Source organism: Eptesicus fuscus, chromosome 9 (assembly GCF_027574615.1).
Source record: "Eptesicus fuscus isolate TK198812 chromosome 9, DD_ASM_mEF_20220401, whole genome shotgun sequence".
NCBI lineage: Eukaryota > Metazoa > Chordata > Mammalia > Chiroptera > Vespertilionidae > Eptesicus > Eptesicus fuscus.
Window position 1 is genome coordinate 99,713,737 of NC_072481.1, and position 19,913 is coordinate 99,733,649.

The following is a 19,913-nucleotide window of genomic DNA, read 5'->3' on the forward strand; positions in this document are numbered from 1 at the left end:
GGCTCAACAAGGGTGAGCCACATAAGTAGTTTACCTGTTGGAAACCGCTAAAAGGCACTCCCCCAAAACCTGAATAGGACTGTCTGCTGCCAGGCAGCTCAGGGCATTTTATTGCTTCCTGTTGGCCAAACACCTGAACAGCTGTAGGCTATTCCCCAAACTGATAATGTTTCTGTATTGTATCCTTTGATACCTTACCCTTTGAAGTGTATATTTCCACCTTGCCTTGGGACAAATTGTATTAGAATAAAAGCACAGGCCCTTGGACAAGGGAGAGTCTTCAGTTCCCTTTAGCTGAAGCTCCTCTGACCCCCAATGCGTTTCAAAAATATCTTTCGTCTTTGGACTCCTTTTTAATCATCTACGTGCAGCCCCTTTCTCCAGAATGCTGAACCCTTTTGTAAGGCTGGGAAAAGAACCCCGGCATTATGACACCCGAACAAAGAACACCAACACAGCTCTTTGTATTCTGCATGTCTCTATAAAAATAAACCTACGTTTCCATGAAAATTGAAGCTTTTGCTTTTCTGCGGCCAACATAAACTTAAACCTTGTTTATTTGGCCCGTTAGCCTTTGAGTGTGTCATGCTTGCCATAGATTATTAGCAAAGGGATCTTCCCAATGCACTATATTTTTATTCTGTCACTCTTTTGGTTAAAAACCTGCAATACCCAATCTGACTTTTCACTATTTTCTTTCTCAGACAGACTAATAAATTTACAATCTGACAAATCACTCCTGTCTAAAAACTCCTCACTTCCAATTCCTTACACCTATAATGCCCTTCTCAATCCTGGTCCTTTAAATTCTCTCTCTCAAATACCAAGCTAAATCTCTCTCTGCCTAAACTTTCCCCCAGTGATTTTAGGCTAAAAAAATATTTTTCTAAAATGCTATGGTAATTATAATTTGAATTATTTAGATAAAATGAGATATTCGTGTTTTTCAAATGTTTATTTCATGTGTAAAAAATTTAACATATTTCTAACTAGAATTTCAACAGAAATTATGTATCAGAAATACTTTCCTTCCTTCTGTACTCCAAACTAGTGGACACTTGATAAATTCATAATTACCTCCCTTAGAAATAAAAAATCCCCAAGATTAAGGCCAATGTCCTAACCATAATTTTGCTGAGAGCTGACAAGATAACTTCTTACATATAGGAATTTAAAACAATGAATCTAAAATGCCTATTTCCAAAAGTGTGCTTTACCAGCAGATTTTGTTTCATTTCTTAAACAAAAATGGGATTGGAAGAAACATAAAACAAAAAGTCTGAAATCTACCGATACAGCCCTTGGAACAATGGAAACTAAGGAGAAAATAAGGGACTACATCAAAATAGAAAACTTCTGCACAGCAAAAGAAACCATCAATCAAACAACAAGAGAGCCTACTGCATAGGAGAATATATTTGCCAACGTATCTGATAAAGGTTTTATCTCGAAAATTTATAGGGAACTCACACAACTTAACAAAAGGAAGATAAACAATGTATCAAATAATGGGCAAAGGACCTAAATAGACACTTGTCGAAAGAGGACATACAGAAGGCCAAGAGACATATGAAAACATGCTCAAAGTCACTAATCATCCAAGAGATGCAAATCTAAACGACAATGAGGTACCATCTCACATCTGTCAGAATGATTATCATCTAGAAATCAACAAATTGCCGAAACCGGTTTGGCTCAGTGGATAGAGCGTCGGCCTGCGGACTCAAGGGTCCCAGGTTCGATTCCGGTCAAGGGCATGTACCTTGGTTGCGGGCACATCCCCAGTAGGGGGTGTACAAGAGGCAGCTGATCGATGTTTCTCTCTCACCGATGTTTCTAACTCTCTATCCCTCTCTCTTCCTCTCTGTAAAAAATCAATAAAATATATTAAAAAAGAAAAAAAAAGAAAGAAAGAAAACAAATGACAAGTGCTGGCGAGGATGTGGAGAAAAAGGAACCCTCCTGCAGTGCAGGTGAGAATGCAGACTGGTGCAGTGGCTGTGGAGAACAGTATGGCAAGTCCTCAAAAAATTAAAAATGGAGGTAGAAACCAAGATGGCGGCATAGGTTAAACACCTAACCTACAGCCTGGCACAACAATTTCAAAAATACAACTCAAAAACAAAACGTACATCATCCAGAACCACAGGAAAGCTGGCTGACAACTAGAAGGAATGCCCACAACTAGAAGGAAAGAGAAAACCACAATGAAAATCAGAGGAGCCATAAAAGCCTGAGTTATGGAGACACGGGCGGAGACACGAACACGCGCGCGTGCAGGGAGGACGGAGCCGGAGAGGAAGGGGCGGCTGACGGCCTGGCCGGCATTCTCTAGCAGGAAGGAGATAAAAGCTCCAGATTGCGCTGAACCCCAGCTCCGACTGCACTGAAACCCAGTTCCGGGCGAAACCCTGGGAAGCCAGGCTCATGCTGGGGGAATCTGGGCTGTGGGGCGCAGGCACAGAGGAGCGGCGGAAGGCAGAGCTCCGGAGGCGCGCACGTGAATGCACGCAGAGGACGGACTGTTGCCTGTGCTGCTGAATTGCCCTGGCGGGAAGGAGACAAAAGCTCCGGACCGTGCTGAACCCCAGTTCCGACTGCACTGAACCCCAGTTCCGGGCAAGACCCTGGAAAGCCAGGCTCATACTGGGGGAATCTGGGCTGTAAGGCGGAAATGCAGAGAAGCGGCAAAAGGCAGAGCACCAGAGGCGCGCACGGGAATGCGCGCAGAGGAGGGTCTGTTGACTGTGCCGCTGGATTGCCCTGGTGGGAAGGAGACAAAAGCGACAGACTGCGGTGAGTCCCAGTTCCAACTACACTGAAACCCAGTTCTGGGCGAGAATCTGGGAATCCAGATTCACTGGGGGAGAGACTAGACTGTTTGGCAGCGGGCGAAACTCCAGGGCACTTTTCTCTCAGAGGTGTTTGCAGGGAGTACAGAGGGACACTGAGACCCAGGAACCTCATAGGGCAGGGCTGAAGGGAAGCCAAGGCTGTAGGCTCCACCCTGAAACTCCGCCCCATCGAAGCTGAGCACAGAGGCTTTTACAATTTTGCAAGTCTAGTTGAATAAGGCTGTCTCCCGGCATAGTCACAGCTGATCCTCACAGCCAATTGGACTGGAGGTCAAATCCTCCCAGTGTACCAACAGCAATCAAGGCTTAACAACACCAAGACTTTGCACTCGGCCCACAAAGGGGGGTATCAAGAGTGACCACCTAGGGAGATTGGGGAAGCTAAGCTATAGGGAGGCAGCCAAAAGGTGATAATGAAGCAGGTCACGAATAGAAGGGATGAAGGAAAGTAAACTAATGGACGACACAGTGTTCAGAACCACATTTATAAGGTTACTTAAGAATCTTCTGGAGGACCAAGATGGAGGCATAGGGCAGACGCCTGATTGTTGCCTACAACAATTTTGAAACTACAACTGGAAAACAGAGCAGACACCATCCAGAACAATGGCCGGAGGAATTGCTGAGAAGGAATTGACCTATGGGAGTTGGGATCGGGAAGACGAGGCCCCGCTGGGTCCCGGATCCAGGTGCACTCGCCCGGCGACTGGTCACCGCTGCAGACCTGAGTGCCGCTGCAGCGACCTCAGACCAGCCCACTGCCGCGCACCAGGCACACTGGAGCTTCGCCGAGCCCACTGCCCAGTGAGTTCCGCGGCAGCCGCCCCGGAGCTTTGAGAAAATGGCCGAAGGAATTGCTGAGAGGGAACTGACCGACAGGAATTGGGATCAAGAAGACGAAGCCCCGCTGGGTCCCGGGTGAGGCCAAGCGTTCCTGGGTCCGGGTGAGGCTGGGTCCCGGGTCCGGGTGAGGCCATGCACCCCTGGATCCGGGTGAGGCTAGGTCCCGGGTCCAGGTGAGGCGGCGCGCCCCTGGGTCCGGGTGAAGGTGGATCCTGGGTCTGTGTGAGGCTGTGCGCCCCTGGATCCGGGTGAGGCTGGGTCCCAGGTCCGGGTGAGGCCATGCCCCTGGGTCCGGGAGAGGCCACGCGCCCCTGGGTCCGGGTGTAGCTGGATCCCGGGTCAGGGTGAGGCCGTGCGCCCCTGGATCCGGGTGAGGCTGGGTCCTGGGTCCGGGTGAAGCCGTGCGACCCTGGATCCAGGTGAGGCTGGGTCCCGGGTCCAGGTGAGACCGCGCCCCCGGGTCTGGGTGAGGCTGGATCCCGGAACCGGGTGAGGCCGCGCGCACCTGGGTCTGGGTGAGGCCACGTGCCCCGGGGCCCAGGTGATGCTGGGTCCCAGGTCCGGGTGAGGCCGCACGCCCCTGAGTCCGGGTGAAGCCGCGCCCCAGGGTCCAGGCGAGACCAAACCAGAGGGAGTCGGACCTCCGTTACCACCATTTGTCCACCATCCAGAGCTGAAAAGTCAGTGCCGACATGTACACATCAGGAACTGGTGGACATTGATATTGGGTCTCAAAAGAACTGTTGGTCCAGAAAGAAACTCACTACAGACTGATTCATTTGCCTGTCAGCATAACTATTATTGCTCGTCTCACATTCGGTTCTTATTAAGTATATTTCTAGTAACACATGATCTCACTCATCTAGGGGAAATGATGAACAACATAGACTGATGAACAAGAACAGACCCAGAAACAAGGAGGCATCGATCGGACTGTCGGGCCTCAGAGGGAGGGTAGGGGAGGGTGAGGGTAGCGGGGAGAGATCAACCAAAGGACTTGTGTACATGCATACGAGCCTAACCAATGGTTAAGGACAACAGGGGGGTGGGGGCATCTGTGGGGAGGGGTGGGGGATGGGAATGGGGGGATGAGGACAAATATGTGACACCTTAATCAATAAAGAAATTTTTAAAAAAATAAATTAAAAATGGAACTCCCATTTGACCCAGTAATCCCACTTCTAAGAATATATCCCAAGAAAACAGAAACACCAATCAGAAAGGATATATGCACCCCTATGTTCACAGCAGCACAATTTACAATAACTAAGATTTGGAAACAACCTAAGTGGCCATCAGCAGATGAGTGGATTAAAAAACTGTGGTACATCTACACAATGGAATATTACGCTGCTGTAAAAAAGAAGGAACTCTTACCATTTGCAGCAGCATGGATGGACCTGGAGAGCACTATGCTAAGTGAAATAAGCCAGTCAGAGAAAGATAAATATCACATGATCTCACTCATTTGTGGAATATAATGAACAAGATAAAATGATGAACAAAAATAGATCCAAAGACATAGAAGCATTGAACAGACCAACCAACTTCAGACAGAAGGCAGGGATTGGGGCGGGTGGTAAGAGATCAACCAAGGACTTGTATGCATGCATATATAAGCATAACCCATGGACATAGACAGTACGGGGGGGGTAAAGGCATGTGCTGGGGGGTGGGAATGGCCAGGGAGAGGTCAATGGGGGGAAAAGGAGACATATGTAATACTGTAAACAATAAAGAATTTTTAAAAAAATAGTCTGAAATCTAAGAAATACACCTACACGTAAAAAGACCAGTTTATTTTTTCTCTCAGCCATACATTTTCCTCTTCAACAGTTCTTACAATTGTGTTTGTTCCCTTCCAATCTCTTGACACACTTATTGAAAACAAAATGAAATACCTTGTAGCACTTAAATTTTGTAAATGTTTAGTGTTTAGAGCATAAATGTTTCTAAATATTTAACCCAGTATTTAGTTCTTACCCGCAGTTTCTGATGTATTTGGAATAATTCATCATATATCTGATTGATCTGATGTGGAAGTAAACTCTGTTTATTTGATGCTTTAGATGTTGGATAGCTGACACGTTTCAAAGGAGAGTCACTTGCATCACTACAACATTCAGTCCAATTTCTTGAATTTGACGCCAAATTAGTTGGCCAGGCTACTGCTAAGAAAATAAAAGTTTTAAACTTTATTAATTTAGTTCTAAATATTCACAGATAATCTTCAGGAAGAACTACTTTAAATATGAGTTCTAGTATTTTTTTAAAGTGTCAGGCAACATATGCGGAAAGAATGATACACCAAAGGTAGTAAAAATGTTACATTTAGAAAATGTGGATAAAGGCTATACAGAATTCTTTGTGATCTTTTGGGTACTTTTCGGTTTGAAATGGTTTCAAAATAGACTTCAAAGTGCACGAAAACACTCATGTATTAACTGTCTAGGACAAGAAATGTAGTTACCTCAGAAACTCCTGATCATATATTAACCACTAACCCAAATATAGTGTTAATCATTGTTCACTTCTTTTTAAATTTTGCTACTTATATTTTTTAAAAAGGCCTTATTTCCCTTGATAAGCAAGTAGTGTTTTAGGCGCTTATACTGGCTACATATTTTCTCTGCATTAAATATGCTTTCATATCATTCCTTTTGAATTTATTCAACTTTGTTAAAATAATTCCAATGAATTGGAATTGCTCTCTCTAAGGATACTCAATTTTTATTTAGATTCAAACTAGCTTTCCCCCTAATTATATATACTTCTCATCAATCTGCCTCCCAGTATTTATGCATTCAAACTGTACAACACTGTCCAAAACCGAAGAATATTAGGTGTGTCTTTATTCTGCTCACTATAGAGAAATTATTGAAATACCATGTTTTTCGTTACTATTTTACTCTGTTTTACTTTTTGATTGTATCAAACTTGTGTATTAAATATAATCATGTTCTGTTTTAAAATAAATAAGGCTTGCCCTGACTGGTTTGGCTCAGTGGATAGAACGAACATTGGCCTGCAGACTGAAGGGTCCCAGATTCGATTCCGGTCAAGGGCGTGTACCTTGGTTGCAGGCACATCCTCAGTAGGGGGTGTACAGGAGGCAGCTGATAGATGTTTCTCTCTCATCGATGTTTCTAACTCTCTATCCCTCTCCCTTCCTCTCTGTAAAAAAAAAAAATAAAATATATTGTTTTTAAAAATAAAATAAATAAATAAAAATAAGGCTTATTTGGTTTTTGCCTATCTTTAACTTTATACAATGTCTGTTAATATATAATGTAATTATGTAATTTCTATAACCTCCTCCTTTAAATAATATGTTCTTGTTTTAATGCCAGAATTATCTTGACTGCCTTATCCTATATATATTTTCACTAGAGGCCCAGTGCACAAAATTCGTGCACGGGAGAGGGAGGGTCCCTCAGCCCGGCCTGCACCCTCTCCAATCCGGGATCCCTCTCACAATTCGGGACAACTGGCTCCTAATCGCTCACCTGCCTGCCTGCCTGATCGCCCCTAACTGCTCTCCGCGGCCAGCCTGATCCCCCTAAGTGATCTCCCCTATTGGCCTGATCCCCCTAACTGCTCTCCCCTGCCGCCCTGATTGCCCCTAACCACCTCTGCCTAGGCCCCGCCTCCGTGGCTTTGTCCGGAAGGATGTCTGGAAGATGTCTGGTCTAATTAGCATATTACCCTTTTATTAGTATAGATAGATATGCCACATAATGGCTATCAATGTGGCAATAGTGCTCTCAAAAACTTACAGCCAAGAGGGCCTCATCTCTGATTGCCTCTTTCCCTAAAATCCTAACAGACCTATGCAGTCAGGCACATAGAGATTAACTACTAATTCAGTGCCTAAGGAAGCCATACCTTAAGTAATCTGGGATATTTTCTAAAAATATTAAAGGATTAGTCAAATACTACTAACAATCTTTTACTCACTTCCTAACAAATACTGACGTGAAAATGAACTAAAGAAATTATACAAAGTATTCATTTGATTAACTTATTTTCATAAGTTTTGAGAGTTTAGGAATATTACTGGAAAAAATGAAGTTTATTTTTCTTCTTTCCTTTAGTTTAATAATAAGCACAATAACTATGTCATGTTTTATAAAAATTTAGAACACAGAAATACAGACACCTGAGGACAAATGTTATCACTATGGGGTAAGCTTTGTGTGCGCTACGTCACAAAGTTATTATTTAAATGATTATTCTAAAAAAATATTTCTTTTACCTTTTTCTACTTCTTTAAAAGACTGCTTGGTTATTTTGGAGCTATTCACTCTATGATCCTTCTCAATTAACTCTACTTCTTTTTCCCGTTGCTTCAAATTATGAAAAGAATCCAGTTCATCATCTAGGCTTTAAGAAAAATTATGTCAAAGCATTCTAGAAGTTTACTATAGCATTCTAAAAAGATAAAACTGCTTTTCAAATATTAACAGCATCACAACTGAGAAAAATGTAACATGTAAACATTTTTTTAAAAGCAAAGAGTAAAAATATAAACAGTAAGTCATTGATCCTGCAAACTCACTAAAAGTATCTTCCTACAGATACATATACTAGAGGCCCGGTGCTAAAAGAATTATTGTTTAACATGAGGAAACTGAACCCTAAATCATTTAAATAACTGACAGATGATGTAACTAGTAAAAGATGAAAGAGAACTAGACTTCCAAGTGTTCTCACCAAAAAGATGATCTCAAAGTTGAACTTTCTCAAAGTTGAAAGTACTGTTCAAAAGGAACATAATGCAAGTCACATAAGGTTATTTAAATTTTCTAGTAGCCACCTTAAAAACATAAAAAAATGTAAAATTCTAACAATATGTTATATTTAACCTAGTATATCTAAAAGATTATCCTTTGAACATGTAATCAGTATTTTAAAATTAGGATATTTTACATTTTGGGGCCCATTTTCTTCAATCTGATGTGTATTTTCGATTTCCAACATACCTCAATTCAGAAAAGCCCAATTTCAAGTACTCAATAGCCGCTTGCAGCTACTGTGCTGGACAGTAGTATAATTCTACACTAGTTCATAACAAGGGATTATGAAAAAACTGTCCAACGTTATAAAACGCTTTATAGTCAAAAAGTTTTAAATTATAATTTGAAGTATACCCAGAAACAAAAAGTTATAAAATTACCAGTTAAATCCTATATAAGAGAGGAATATGCTAATTATCCGTTATGCCCGAGGCGTAACGACTGACTGCATAACGACCAGATCATGGATCTGCAGGAGGGTGGGGCAGCGAACTACAAGCAGGCAGCAAGCTATAGCAGGGGAGAGGGAAGGAGACGGGGGAGCTATAGGAGGGCAGGGCAGCAGGCGGAGAGCTAAAGGAGGGCGAAAGCAACCTACTGGTACACGGATTCATGTGCAGGGCTACTAGTATCATAATAAAAGGCTAATATGCAAATGGTCGTCACACTGTGATGCCATAACAACCGATCAACAGGGACCTGAGGCTGTGCCCCCCCCCCCACACCCAGCAGGGCTGGACAGGGGACCTCAGGCTGCACCCTCCACCCGGTGGGGCTTGATGGGGTACCTCAGGCCACGGCCCCCACCCCGGCGCTGGGCCAGGGAACCTCAGGCCACGCCCCCTGCCTCTTGTCGGGCCGGGGTACCTGAGGCTGCACCAGGGGACCTGAGGCTATGCCCAACTGGTGCCAGGCCGGAGGACCTGAGGCTGCACCCCCCGCCAAGTGGGGCTTGAGGGGTTGGGGCCGGCCAGGTCTGGGTCTCACTCAATGGGGGTGGGGTCGGCCGGGTCTGGGTCTCTCGAGATTTTGAGGTGCACATGGGTGGGCGGGGACTTGACTTGGTCCCACAGCACGCCCCAGACTCTGACAGAAGGGAGATTTTCATATACATTTTACTAATTTTCTTTAATCTCTGACACTTCTATTACAGAGAAAGGGCAAATAGCAATATTAAAATATTTCCTCTAATTAATTCCCTTTTAATGTGCATGAATTTCATGCACCGGGCCACTAGTAAGAAAATAATTTCCATAAATTCTTAATTATTTTAAAGTAATTTTCACTTTCCTTCCTCTCTATTCAATATACCTCATGTCCAAATGCTTAATCCAGATCAACTAGGCTACTCTGTGAATGATAAGAGTAATAACAACGATAATGATAATATTTGAATGTTTTTCTATGTGCTGAACACTGTTTTAAGTGCTGTACATAGATTAACTCATTAAAGTAGAGAATGAAACAATTATATTAAAAATTTAAGCTACCAGCCCTAGCTGGTTTGGCTCAGTGGATAGAGCATTGGCCTGCAGACTGAAGGGTCCCGAGTTTGATTCCGGCCAAGGGCACATGCCCGGGTTGTGGGCTCGATCCCCAGTGGGGAGTGTGCAGGAGGCAGCCGACCAATGATTCACTCTCATCATTGATGTTTCTATCTCTCTCTCTCCTCCCTTCCTCTATGAAATGAATAAAAAATATATATTTTAAAAAAAAATTTAAGCTACCAAATATCAATTACTTTAATCATATATAGTATTTTAGGCACAATTGTCTTTTTTTCTCTCCATAATTATCTCAAAATTTCATTCTGTATTTGTCTTTGTTGTTTAACATTATTTCAAAACTGGAGGTGGGGGGATCCCTCAGCCCAGCCTGCCCCCTCTCACAGCCCGGGAGCCCTCAGGGGCGGGAGGCAACCTGGCGATCTGGGGAAGGCGACGCCCCATCACACCTCTGCTGTTGCCACTGCCGGAAGTGCAAGCCTCAGCCGGCCCTGGTTACCTGAGCCTCAGGCGGCCCTGGACGCCTGGGCAGCCACCATCCGAGGTTTGCCTGTGCCTCGGGCCAGTCCTGGGCAGCCGACATCCGAGGCTTGCCTGCGCCTCGGGCTGGCCCTGGGCAGCTTAGAAGCTGAGGGGACTGGGTGCCACCATCCTGTGGCTGTGGGTGCCACCATCTTTGAGGGCGCGGCAGTCAATTAGCATATTCCCTACTTATTGTCTGTGGGTGCCGCCATCTTTGTGAGGTGTGACAGTCAATTAGCATATTCCCTCTTTATTAGATAGAATGTTTAACCCTTGATACAAATAGTACTTCCTTCTGACACATATTTTTGGAATTTAATAAGATCGAATTTGGTATTTTATTTCACCTTAGTTTCTAGTACTGTTTTGTGTATATGTGTGTGTCTTTTTAAGTATATTTTTATTGATTTCAGAAAGGAGGACAGAGAGAGAGATAGAAATATCAATGATGAGAACAAATGATCCACTGCCTTCTGGCCGCTTACTGAGGATCCATCTCACAACCAGGCAAGTGCCCTTACCAGGAATCGAACCATTACATCCTGGTTCATTGGTCGACACTCAAGCATTGAGCCACACTGGCCAGGCAGCTTCCACTGTTTTTATACTTGTTTTACCCAGGGTAAAATCTCCTAAACAACACTACTAACCCCTCACAGCCCAGTTAGCATCTCCCAGACTTCATCCTCTCTCAGCCTATCTAAAATCCATTGCTTATCACACTACTAGACATACACTACTATTCAGCAGGCTCCAGACTGCTTATACTTCCTCTCAGAGCAAACAAAACACATGAATAATCCATCCTTTGCCTTTTTTCAGTGTTTTGAGATACTGAAGGGATAACAACAGTAAGGATACAGGGTACTTTACCAGTTCATGTTGAAGTGCTTGGATGAACTATAAAGAGGTATAGTGGAATGCTTTCTTTCATCAGAATACCATCTTAATGAGGAATCAACTTTATCTCCAGATGAGCAGACATCCAAGTCATCTATTAAGAAAAAAGAAAATAGCAGAGATCACTTACCTAATTGTATTATTCTAGGCTCCTAAAGATAAAACAGCAAAATTAGTGAAAGGATTTCTAATATCTATGTCTCCTTAATGCAAACTTCCAGAAAATAAACAACTCTTATATTTATACTATAGCACTTTACTGATCACAAAATGCTTTTTCATCCATTACCTTATTTGATCCTAACCCCTCAAAGCAAGCAGTATAGGTTCTTTTAATTCTATTTTAATGGTTAGAAACCGAGAAATCAGAGAAGTTATGCAAATTTTTCCACAACCAGCAAACAGAAAGAATGAAATTGAAAATCCAGCCCTCTTTCTAAATACTTATGGCATTTCATCAGTCCTCAACCATGAAACATTTTATATACTTAAACATTAAGATTTGTTTAATAAATTGTTAGCCTATATCTAAATTCAGTAAAAAAAAAAAAAAAGGAAAATAGAGCTTCTCTGATAAGCTATTTAGAATTACTTATAAATGTATGCACCCTACTTTAACACTCATTTTTACCCCCTCAGAAATTTTATGATCTATACTTTTCAGTTATATTTTGGAAGAATGAAGTTTTAGGGTAATTTTCAAAATTAAAATTCAATCTTTACAAGATATCTTTAAGATACTGGACTCAGTAATAACTGGAATATTTTTTTCATATTCAACAAATGTTTTAGAATATTGTTAAAACAGAATTAAAATTTCAAAATGAAATAAGCTTGGGAAAAAGTGAAATTCCTTAATCCACCATCTAATGAACTTTTAAAGATATTAACTACTGTTTCTGGTAAAATCATCTCAAACTTCAATAATTACACTTACTAAAGACACTAAGAAGTATCAAAAAAATAAAAATTCTAATGATTAATTAGCTATGCATGTTAGTCACAGATTATCCAATCCCACAGTATAATTAACTTTACTAAATAAATTTATTTGATAAATTCCTCCAGTGCAATAATTACTCTAATAACTTCGGAAAGCTTGTGTGAAAAAATAGCCATTTAGCCTACTTTACCTAATATACTCTGTTTAATTTTTAATATAAAAATACTATAATTGAAACACCAAAAAATTCAATTTTATATTTAAAGACATCTTACACATTCACCCCAAATATCATGATTACTATTAGATCATTACCAGACTGAAAAAAGCTTAGTATTACAAGACATCTGGCGATAGCAATTAAATCTAAACATTTTTTAAAAGTCTTTTCTCTCAAATTAAATTTGATAAAACCCCAAATACAGAAAATTCTCTACTGGCTTACCTGGGGAGGTTAGATATCTTCTCTTACATTTAGCCTGATCAAAACTTGAAACAGAATACTAAAAAAGGAAAAATTATGACATTTAATGTGTATACTAAGAATCAACTTACAGTCTCAAAATAGTTCCCTATAAGTTATGTACAAAGGTTAGCCTTTAATTAGAGCAGTGGAAAACCCGGCAGGCCCACCTTAACCAGGTGAGAAGGTTAACATCAATAACGTGACAAAGCAACATCGAGTGTCTCCTGATGAACATCGAAGCCACACCAGTCACGGCACATTCCTGACAAAAATGTATAACCAGGATCTGATCATGAGGTATCACCAAACCCACAGAGACATCCTAATAAATAATCGTTCTAACTCTTCAAAAACACCAATACTGCAAAAGACAAAGTCTTCAACCTATTCTAAATTAAAGGCAACGAAAGGAAAAAAAACAAACAAATGCAACGCTTGTTTTGATTCTCTCTGCACCAGGAGAAAATATTTGTATACAAAGGACGTTACTGCGATTGCTGGTAAAGTCTGAATAGGAAATACATAACATTGTACCAAAGTTAAGTTTCCTGAATTTATTCCTCTACTCCGCTTGCACAAGACAAAAGCCCTGTTTCTGGGAAAACCCCGAAGCGCTCATCCTTGGCGATGTAGGGTCATGTCTGCCCGTTACCCTCAGGCCCGGGGGAAACGTCTGCGGAAGGGCGTCAGGAGGGGAGGCGCGGTAAGGCAGACGTGGCAGATGTCTGATCGCGGTGCACACACAAGGGTAGAAGAGGGTCCTGGCCACGTTTTTGTAAGTTTTGAAAGCATTTCAAAACAAGCCTTTTCAAGGAGCTGAATTGTTTTTAACTCCATTCAAGTCACTATAAGTTCAAAACCACTTTCAACAGGGACACCACCATTGGTGGGACAGAACCCCTCGAAAGCACGTGGGGAGGACGTTTGTTTCCGTGAGTGACGTCCGCCCGCCCGCCGCTGACCGTCCGTCCAGAGCCGCTCGCCCCGCAGCCAACTTTCCTTCCGCCGCGTCTCCCCGAGCGACCAGCAGGGCGAGGAGGAAGCGGGGCCTCACCTCCGCCGGGCGGCAGCCGCCCAGCCCGTAGCGGCTTTTGAGACGCTCCACTGCGAAGTCCTGGCCGGGGGGCTTGACGACCCTCGGCTGCGTCGGCTGCATCGCGCCGGCCGCCGTTGTCTCCGCAGGAACAGCGTTCAAATCCGCGGCGGGACGCGCAGGGGCGGAGCTCGCGCAGCGGAAGTGCGTCATGACGCACGAAACGGTCCCTCGGGCGAGGCGAGGGTCCTTGTCACACTGTTAAAAATGTCCCAGTTACCTTTAGTGACTGTGTGCTAAGTTAGTGTGTTATTTGGACTGATAAATGCCGTCTAACCTTTCCGGTCTTTCGCTACTTGGTTTTCTCCCGTCACGCCCCGCCCCCTAGGCAGCCTCCAACCTCCAGGGCCAGCGCCGAGTCGCCGCCTGCTACCCGCAGCCTCTCTCTGCAGGTGGGATGCACGCGGACGGCACCGGTCCGGACACTGGGCTCACCAGGATGGTCCAAACCTGACGGGCAGGACCGCACCTTGGTCTGGGCATATCTGACATATTTGTGTGCGTTTGGACATAGTCGGGGTGGCCTTGCTAACTGTAATGTTAAATGAGGGGGTAAGTCCAAGAATAAATCCTACTACAAAGTATAGCTATTTCGAGTTACCTCTTCACTTTCCTATTATGGGCCAGTATTTCCTATTCAGAGTAACATGGTATATTAATAAGTAGTATTAGAATGTAAGTTACATGAGAGCATGCTTTTTTTATTTTAACCAACTTCCCCCAATGCCCAGAACAGTGCCTGTCACTTAGTAGGTGCTCAGTATTCATTGGTATAGTATATCAACCTAAATCAGAGACTAATGGAGTTGAATAACCACTTAATTTCCTATATAAATACACTAGTATAACCCTTTACTTTTCTAAACTGTATTCACCAGCATTCTGGACTAATAATTCCTAGAGTTTCTGGATTATCTTTAAATTTCCTCCAATGCCAAAAATTTTTTTTTCAATATATTTTATTGATTTTTCACAGAGAGGAAGGAAGAGGGATAGAGAGCTAGAAACATCGATGAGAGAGAGACATCGACCAGCTGCCTCCTGCACACCCCCCACCCGGGGATGTGCCCGCAACCAATGTACATGCCCTTGACCGGAATCGAACCTGGGACCCTCCAGTCCGCAGACCGACGCTCCATCCACTGAGCCAAACCGGCTTCGGCAATGCCAAAAATTTTATAAGATGAATATTTTAATAAAGTAGTTGCCTGATAATTACTTAAACCAATAATTACTTGGCATACAATATAACTATAGTATAAAAATGAGTTCCTTTATATTCTATCTTTAAACAGAATTTAATGAGCCAATATAAAACCAAACCAGTTTAAAAAATACATAACATGGGTTTATACCACATTAGGAAATAAGAGAAATCATAGGCAAAGTCCTTTGCCTCAAGCCACTTTTAAGCATCTTTGGAATACTAATAGTAAAGTAGGCTTACTGGCCATTTTGATCAAACTTTTGGTCAAAATATTAGTTTTTAAAGCTTCTTAATACAAAATTTGAATGCTTTAAGATACCACTGATTTCTCAAAAAACAAAATCTCTAAACTGCACTTGCCTTTACTTGAATATTTTTCTAAAATCACAACACAGGCATCAGCTGTTCCAGCTGAAAAATTCACAACCTTATACCAATTTATACTACACTAGAGGCCTGATGCACAAAATTCATGCACGGGGGCAGGGGGTGTCCCTCAGCCTAGCCTGCACCCTCTCCAATCCAGGACTGCTGGCTCCCAACCACTTGCCTGCCTGCCTGCTTGATTGCCCCCTAACCACTCTCCTGCCAGCCTGATCAATGCCTAACTGCTCCCCTACAGGTCCAATTGCCCCTAACTACCCTCCCCTGCCACCCTGGTCGCCCCTAACTGCCCTCCCCTGCCAGTCTGGTCACCCCTAACTGTCCTCCCCTGCAGGCCTGGTCACGCCCAACTGCCCTCCCCTGCTGGTCATCTTGTGTCCACATGGGGTGGCCATCGTGTGTTCGAGTGATGGTCAATTTGCATATTATCTCTATATTATATGGGATAAACTTCCAAAGAAGCCAATTCTTACTATTAAATGAGCATACATATAGTCCATAGTTCTCTTTAAGGTTCATGTAGTTCGACTGATACACTGGAGTATCAGTTACCTGGTTATATGGCCAAGTGGATTTAGTGATGGTATTCCATCACTCATTACTCACAAAAACCACACACAACATTCCTCTCCTTCTTTAACTAGTGGTTGAACAGGTATTATTGGACTAGAGGCCCAGTGCACGAATTTGTGCACATTAAAAGGAAATGAATTAGAAGAAATATTTTAATATCGCTATTCACCCTTTCTCTATGTATCAACCAAATTCACATCTGACAATGACAGATGCAAATACACTGTACAATTGGCGTCAGCGAGAGCTTTATGTATATAAACTTGCTTAATTAGACCTGTTTTCTGATTTAGCTAAACTTTTTCCAGCCCCATGAAGCACCCCAAGTTCTCTTTCAGGTAGTCAACAACACAGCAGTAAATGTCAACACGAAGCAGATTATTGTAGATCACACAAGGAAAACAAAGGGTTATATGCACAATAAATTTTCTAAATGTCATGGCTGTTAACAATCGTCATATTAAATCAAAATATTTAACTGTAGCAGTGTTTGACTATATTCTGCACAGTGAAAAACCTGAAGTCATTTTCAAGGTCCACCATTTCTTACTTTTCAATCAGATCAAGTTTCTAAACTTTCTAAATCTCCATTTGCCAGCTAATGAAAAGAAATAGGATTCATCAGTCTCCTATCTACCTACTCCAGGACTTCTGGGAGGATCAAATGAGATGAGGCATGTGAAAACGCTTCACAGACATTTGGTTAAAGTGTAAAATGTTTGCACCTGGTTATAAAACAAGTCATGTTCCTGGGCTGAAGAAACTCCGAGGCTAGTCACTAGGGAGAGAAAGCCAGATGTTGCTACGTGACATCATTACCCGGCACCCACAGCCATAGTTTCCAGGCTGGGCTATGGGCCACATTTTGCACCATGGGTCTTGGGCAGCGTTGGCTGCGATTTGGTGGGCTGTCACTCCGGGGTGGTGGTAGGGCCTGTGTCCCACTTGGGGTAAGCCGAGTGTTGCTTTGTCGGTGCCAGGTCCACAGTGCTGTTTCTTTGTAAATGGCCAGTGCGCATCATGGCAGCTCCTGCGTTGAGCATCTGCCCCCTGGTGGTCGGTGTGTAATAGTAACTTGTTAGACGGACACTTAGCATATTAGCCTTTTATATACTGCATATAGACTAGAGGCCAAGTGCACAAAATTCATGCACTTGTGGGGGTGGAGGGGTCCCTAAGCCCAGCCTGTGCCCTCTCGCAGTCCAGGAGCCATCAGGGGATGTCCGACTGACAGCTCCTGTGTTGAGCATCTGCCTCCTGGTGGTCAGTGCACATCATAGTGACCAGTCATTCTGCCATTCGGTCAATTTGCATATTAGCCTTTTATTATATATGATAGCCTATTTTCAAATTCCTAAACAACAGAATAAACCCCACTGTCTTTTACTAAATGCGATAATTTCACTGGGAAGAACACAGGAGGGCGGAAGGCAGCCACTGTTAGTGATTAGAATGATTGGAATATACCAAATCTTGTGCTCTAATTAGCTTCTTTGTAAGTTCTATATTGATTAGGCTTATGAGAATATCCCCTTTTTTAGCAGTCTAACTTTTGAAACTAGCCATTTCCAAATAAATTTTCAGTGTGTATCAAACTTGAAAAAAGTCACTTCCTTGGGGGCTGTGGAAATTATGTGGCATTTTGAGTTTATAGACCTTTAATTGTCCTCCTTAATTTGGTTCTAGAATTAACAAACAATTATATGCACAATAAATTTTCTAAATGTCATGACTGTTAATAATCGTCATTTTATTTTTGCTACAAAATTCACCAGAAAAAGTTACTGCAACAATCTAGTATAAAGCAAATCTTTAACCAAAAACATGGAATAGATCTTTTTAAAATATTCACACTTTATCACAGTAACTGCAAGGAAAAATTCAAGTTCAACTAGAACAAAGCTGCAATTTTGAGGTAGTAGGAATAGATGACAGAAAAGTTAAAAAAAAAATATATGGACATACTCAACTTGTTTCAAATGTAAAAATAAATGTAATACCTTTGAAAGGGCACAGGAAGCTACATATAATTTTAAGAAAAGAAGGTACTCTTCTTAGAAGTTCATTAACTATCCAGAAGTTCATTAACTATCAAAGATTATAGAAGAGCACTTTGGTTAACCTTTTGCACTCGGATGTCAATGTGACTCGACACGGTTAGCATTAGAATAAAGGAATCAAGAAAAAAGCAAGCGAGTGCAAAGGGTTAAGTCTCTAACCTCTGGGCTCTGCCCATTCATAAGTCTCTATGCATAAATGAGCACACCAATAGTTAAAATTACCAAATATATTTCCAAATCTAAAATAAAAATTACCCCCATTTTGGTCCCTTTATTCAAACAGTAAATATGTCCAGGCAGGAAGTCCAATATCCTAAATTAAAATTAAATTGCTTATATAATATTCCTTCAATGAGAAGGTCTATTGCTTTTAATAACATTAGTATTATTCCATTTTTAATACAAATATGTCAGGAGTACATAAACACAAGTACACCTGAAATAAACCAGTGTTTAAATTTTTATTTCACACCATGCAAGGTCAATTGTAACACATTAAAAAGTGACAACAGCTATAAGCTGCAATTTTACATTTATACATTGGAAATGTCCATTTTCAAAAGCTGAACATAATTACTATATTGTCATAACAGCTAAGCTTCAAATCAATTGTTTATACAGGTAAAATTTACTATAAAAAAACAATGATTTTATATCTGTCCACATTCTTTGATACTAATTCTTCGACTAACAGACCCTTTAGGAGAACCAAATGATTCAATCTTTTTCACAGTATCCATGCCATCCTTAACAAACCCAAATACTACATGCTTAAAGTCCAAATGCTCTGCTTTTTTCAATGTTATAAAAAATTGAGAATTATTGGTATCCCGGCCTCGATTAGCCATTGATAGGAAACCAGGACCAGTATGTTTCACATTAAAATTTTCATCTTCAAATTTATCGCCATAAATGGACCGTCCTCCTGTTCCATCATGTTTGGTGATATCTCCACCCTGGAAAAAATTTTTTATTAATAGGGATCCTGAGTAAAATATTACAATGCACACAGACTAACGACTACAGGGACATCTTAAACACCCTGCTTGCTTGAAAATGTGGTATGAAAACTAAATAATACCCATTTTTGAAAGAAGACAAAAGTGACAAGAGGTCTTTTTCCCACCCTCAATTAAAACAAGTTTAAAGTCATCAGAAATTTCCACTATTTTAGGCTGAAAATTTTTTGCGGTAGGATATATTGAGATGGCGACACCAATTTGTGGAAAAGCTAAAGATATCTTAAGAAAATTATAGGTGAGGAAGAACACTCAAATTTCCCAATTAGTGTAGTGCACTTTTCTAGACTTCAATTGTGATACACAGTCAATACTTACTTGGCAAACGAAATCTGGAATTACTCTGTGAAAAATGGAGTTCTTGAAACCAAAACCCTTCTCTCCAGTGCATAGTGCTCTGAAGTTCTCAGCAGTTTGAGGAACAATGTTTGAAAATAATTCCATGGTTATACGTCCTAGAGGTTCGTCGTCTGCACAAACATCAAAAAACACCACAGGATTTGTCTCCCTTGATAATTCTGCTGTCAGTGATACCTGTCCCTTCTGGAGTTCCAATAAATTCCGTTGACATTCTTCAAATTTTCTCTTAAAACAATCAGCCATTTCTTTAGTTTTAAATTTCACTGCAAGCTGTTCTACTTTGGCTTCTCCATCTATTGAACAACAGAACAACACAGTTATCTCAATATCAAAATGTTATATTGTTATGGATTTTAGCAAAATCTAAAAAGTGAAAAGTATCACTTA

The 19,913-nt window shown here is 41.7% G+C and overlaps 2 protein-coding genes across 6 annotated transcripts in view; both read right to left on the reverse strand.

Moving 5' to 3' along the window:
• The window catches only part of CCDC138 (coiled-coil domain containing 138), a 216,307-nt gene extending 202,273 nt beyond the window's left edge, over positions 1–14,034 (reverse strand). The window contains exons 1-6 of one of the 4 annotated variants that reach the window (XM_054721597.1): positions 13,885–14,034; positions 13,043–13,092; positions 12,810–12,853; positions 11,395–11,515; positions 7,954–8,081; positions 5,682–5,866 (exon numbers count right to left, since the gene is read on the reverse strand). In XM_054721597.1, the coding sequence (XP_054577572.1) occupies positions 5,682–5,866; positions 7,954–8,081; positions 11,395–11,515; positions 12,810–12,853; positions 13,043–13,092; positions 13,885–13,986 (630 nt within the window). In that variant the 5' untranslated portion in view covers positions 13,987–14,034. Of the gene's footprint in view, positions 1–5,681; positions 5,870–7,953; positions 8,082–11,394; positions 11,516–12,809; positions 12,868–13,042; positions 13,093–13,364; positions 13,407–13,884 lie in introns of those variants that run through there. The other 3 variants (XM_054721594.1, XM_054721593.1, XM_054721595.1) reach the window with 3 other exon arrangements.
• A 3,356-nt stretch (positions 14,035–17,390) lies between these two features.
• LOC103297413 (E3 SUMO-protein ligase RanBP2) overlaps positions 17,391–19,913 on the reverse strand; it is a 91,299-nt gene continuing 88,776 nt past the window's right edge. For both annotated transcript variants that reach the window (XM_028129122.2, XM_008154107.3), the window contains 2 exons: positions 19,485–19,819; positions 17,391–19,103 (listed from right to left, as the gene is read on the reverse strand). In XM_028129122.2, coding sequence (XP_027984923.2) covers positions 18,798–19,103; positions 19,485–19,819 — 641 coding nt within the window. In that variant the 3' untranslated portion in view covers positions 17,391–18,797. The remainder of the gene's footprint in view (positions 19,104–19,484; positions 19,820–19,913) is intronic.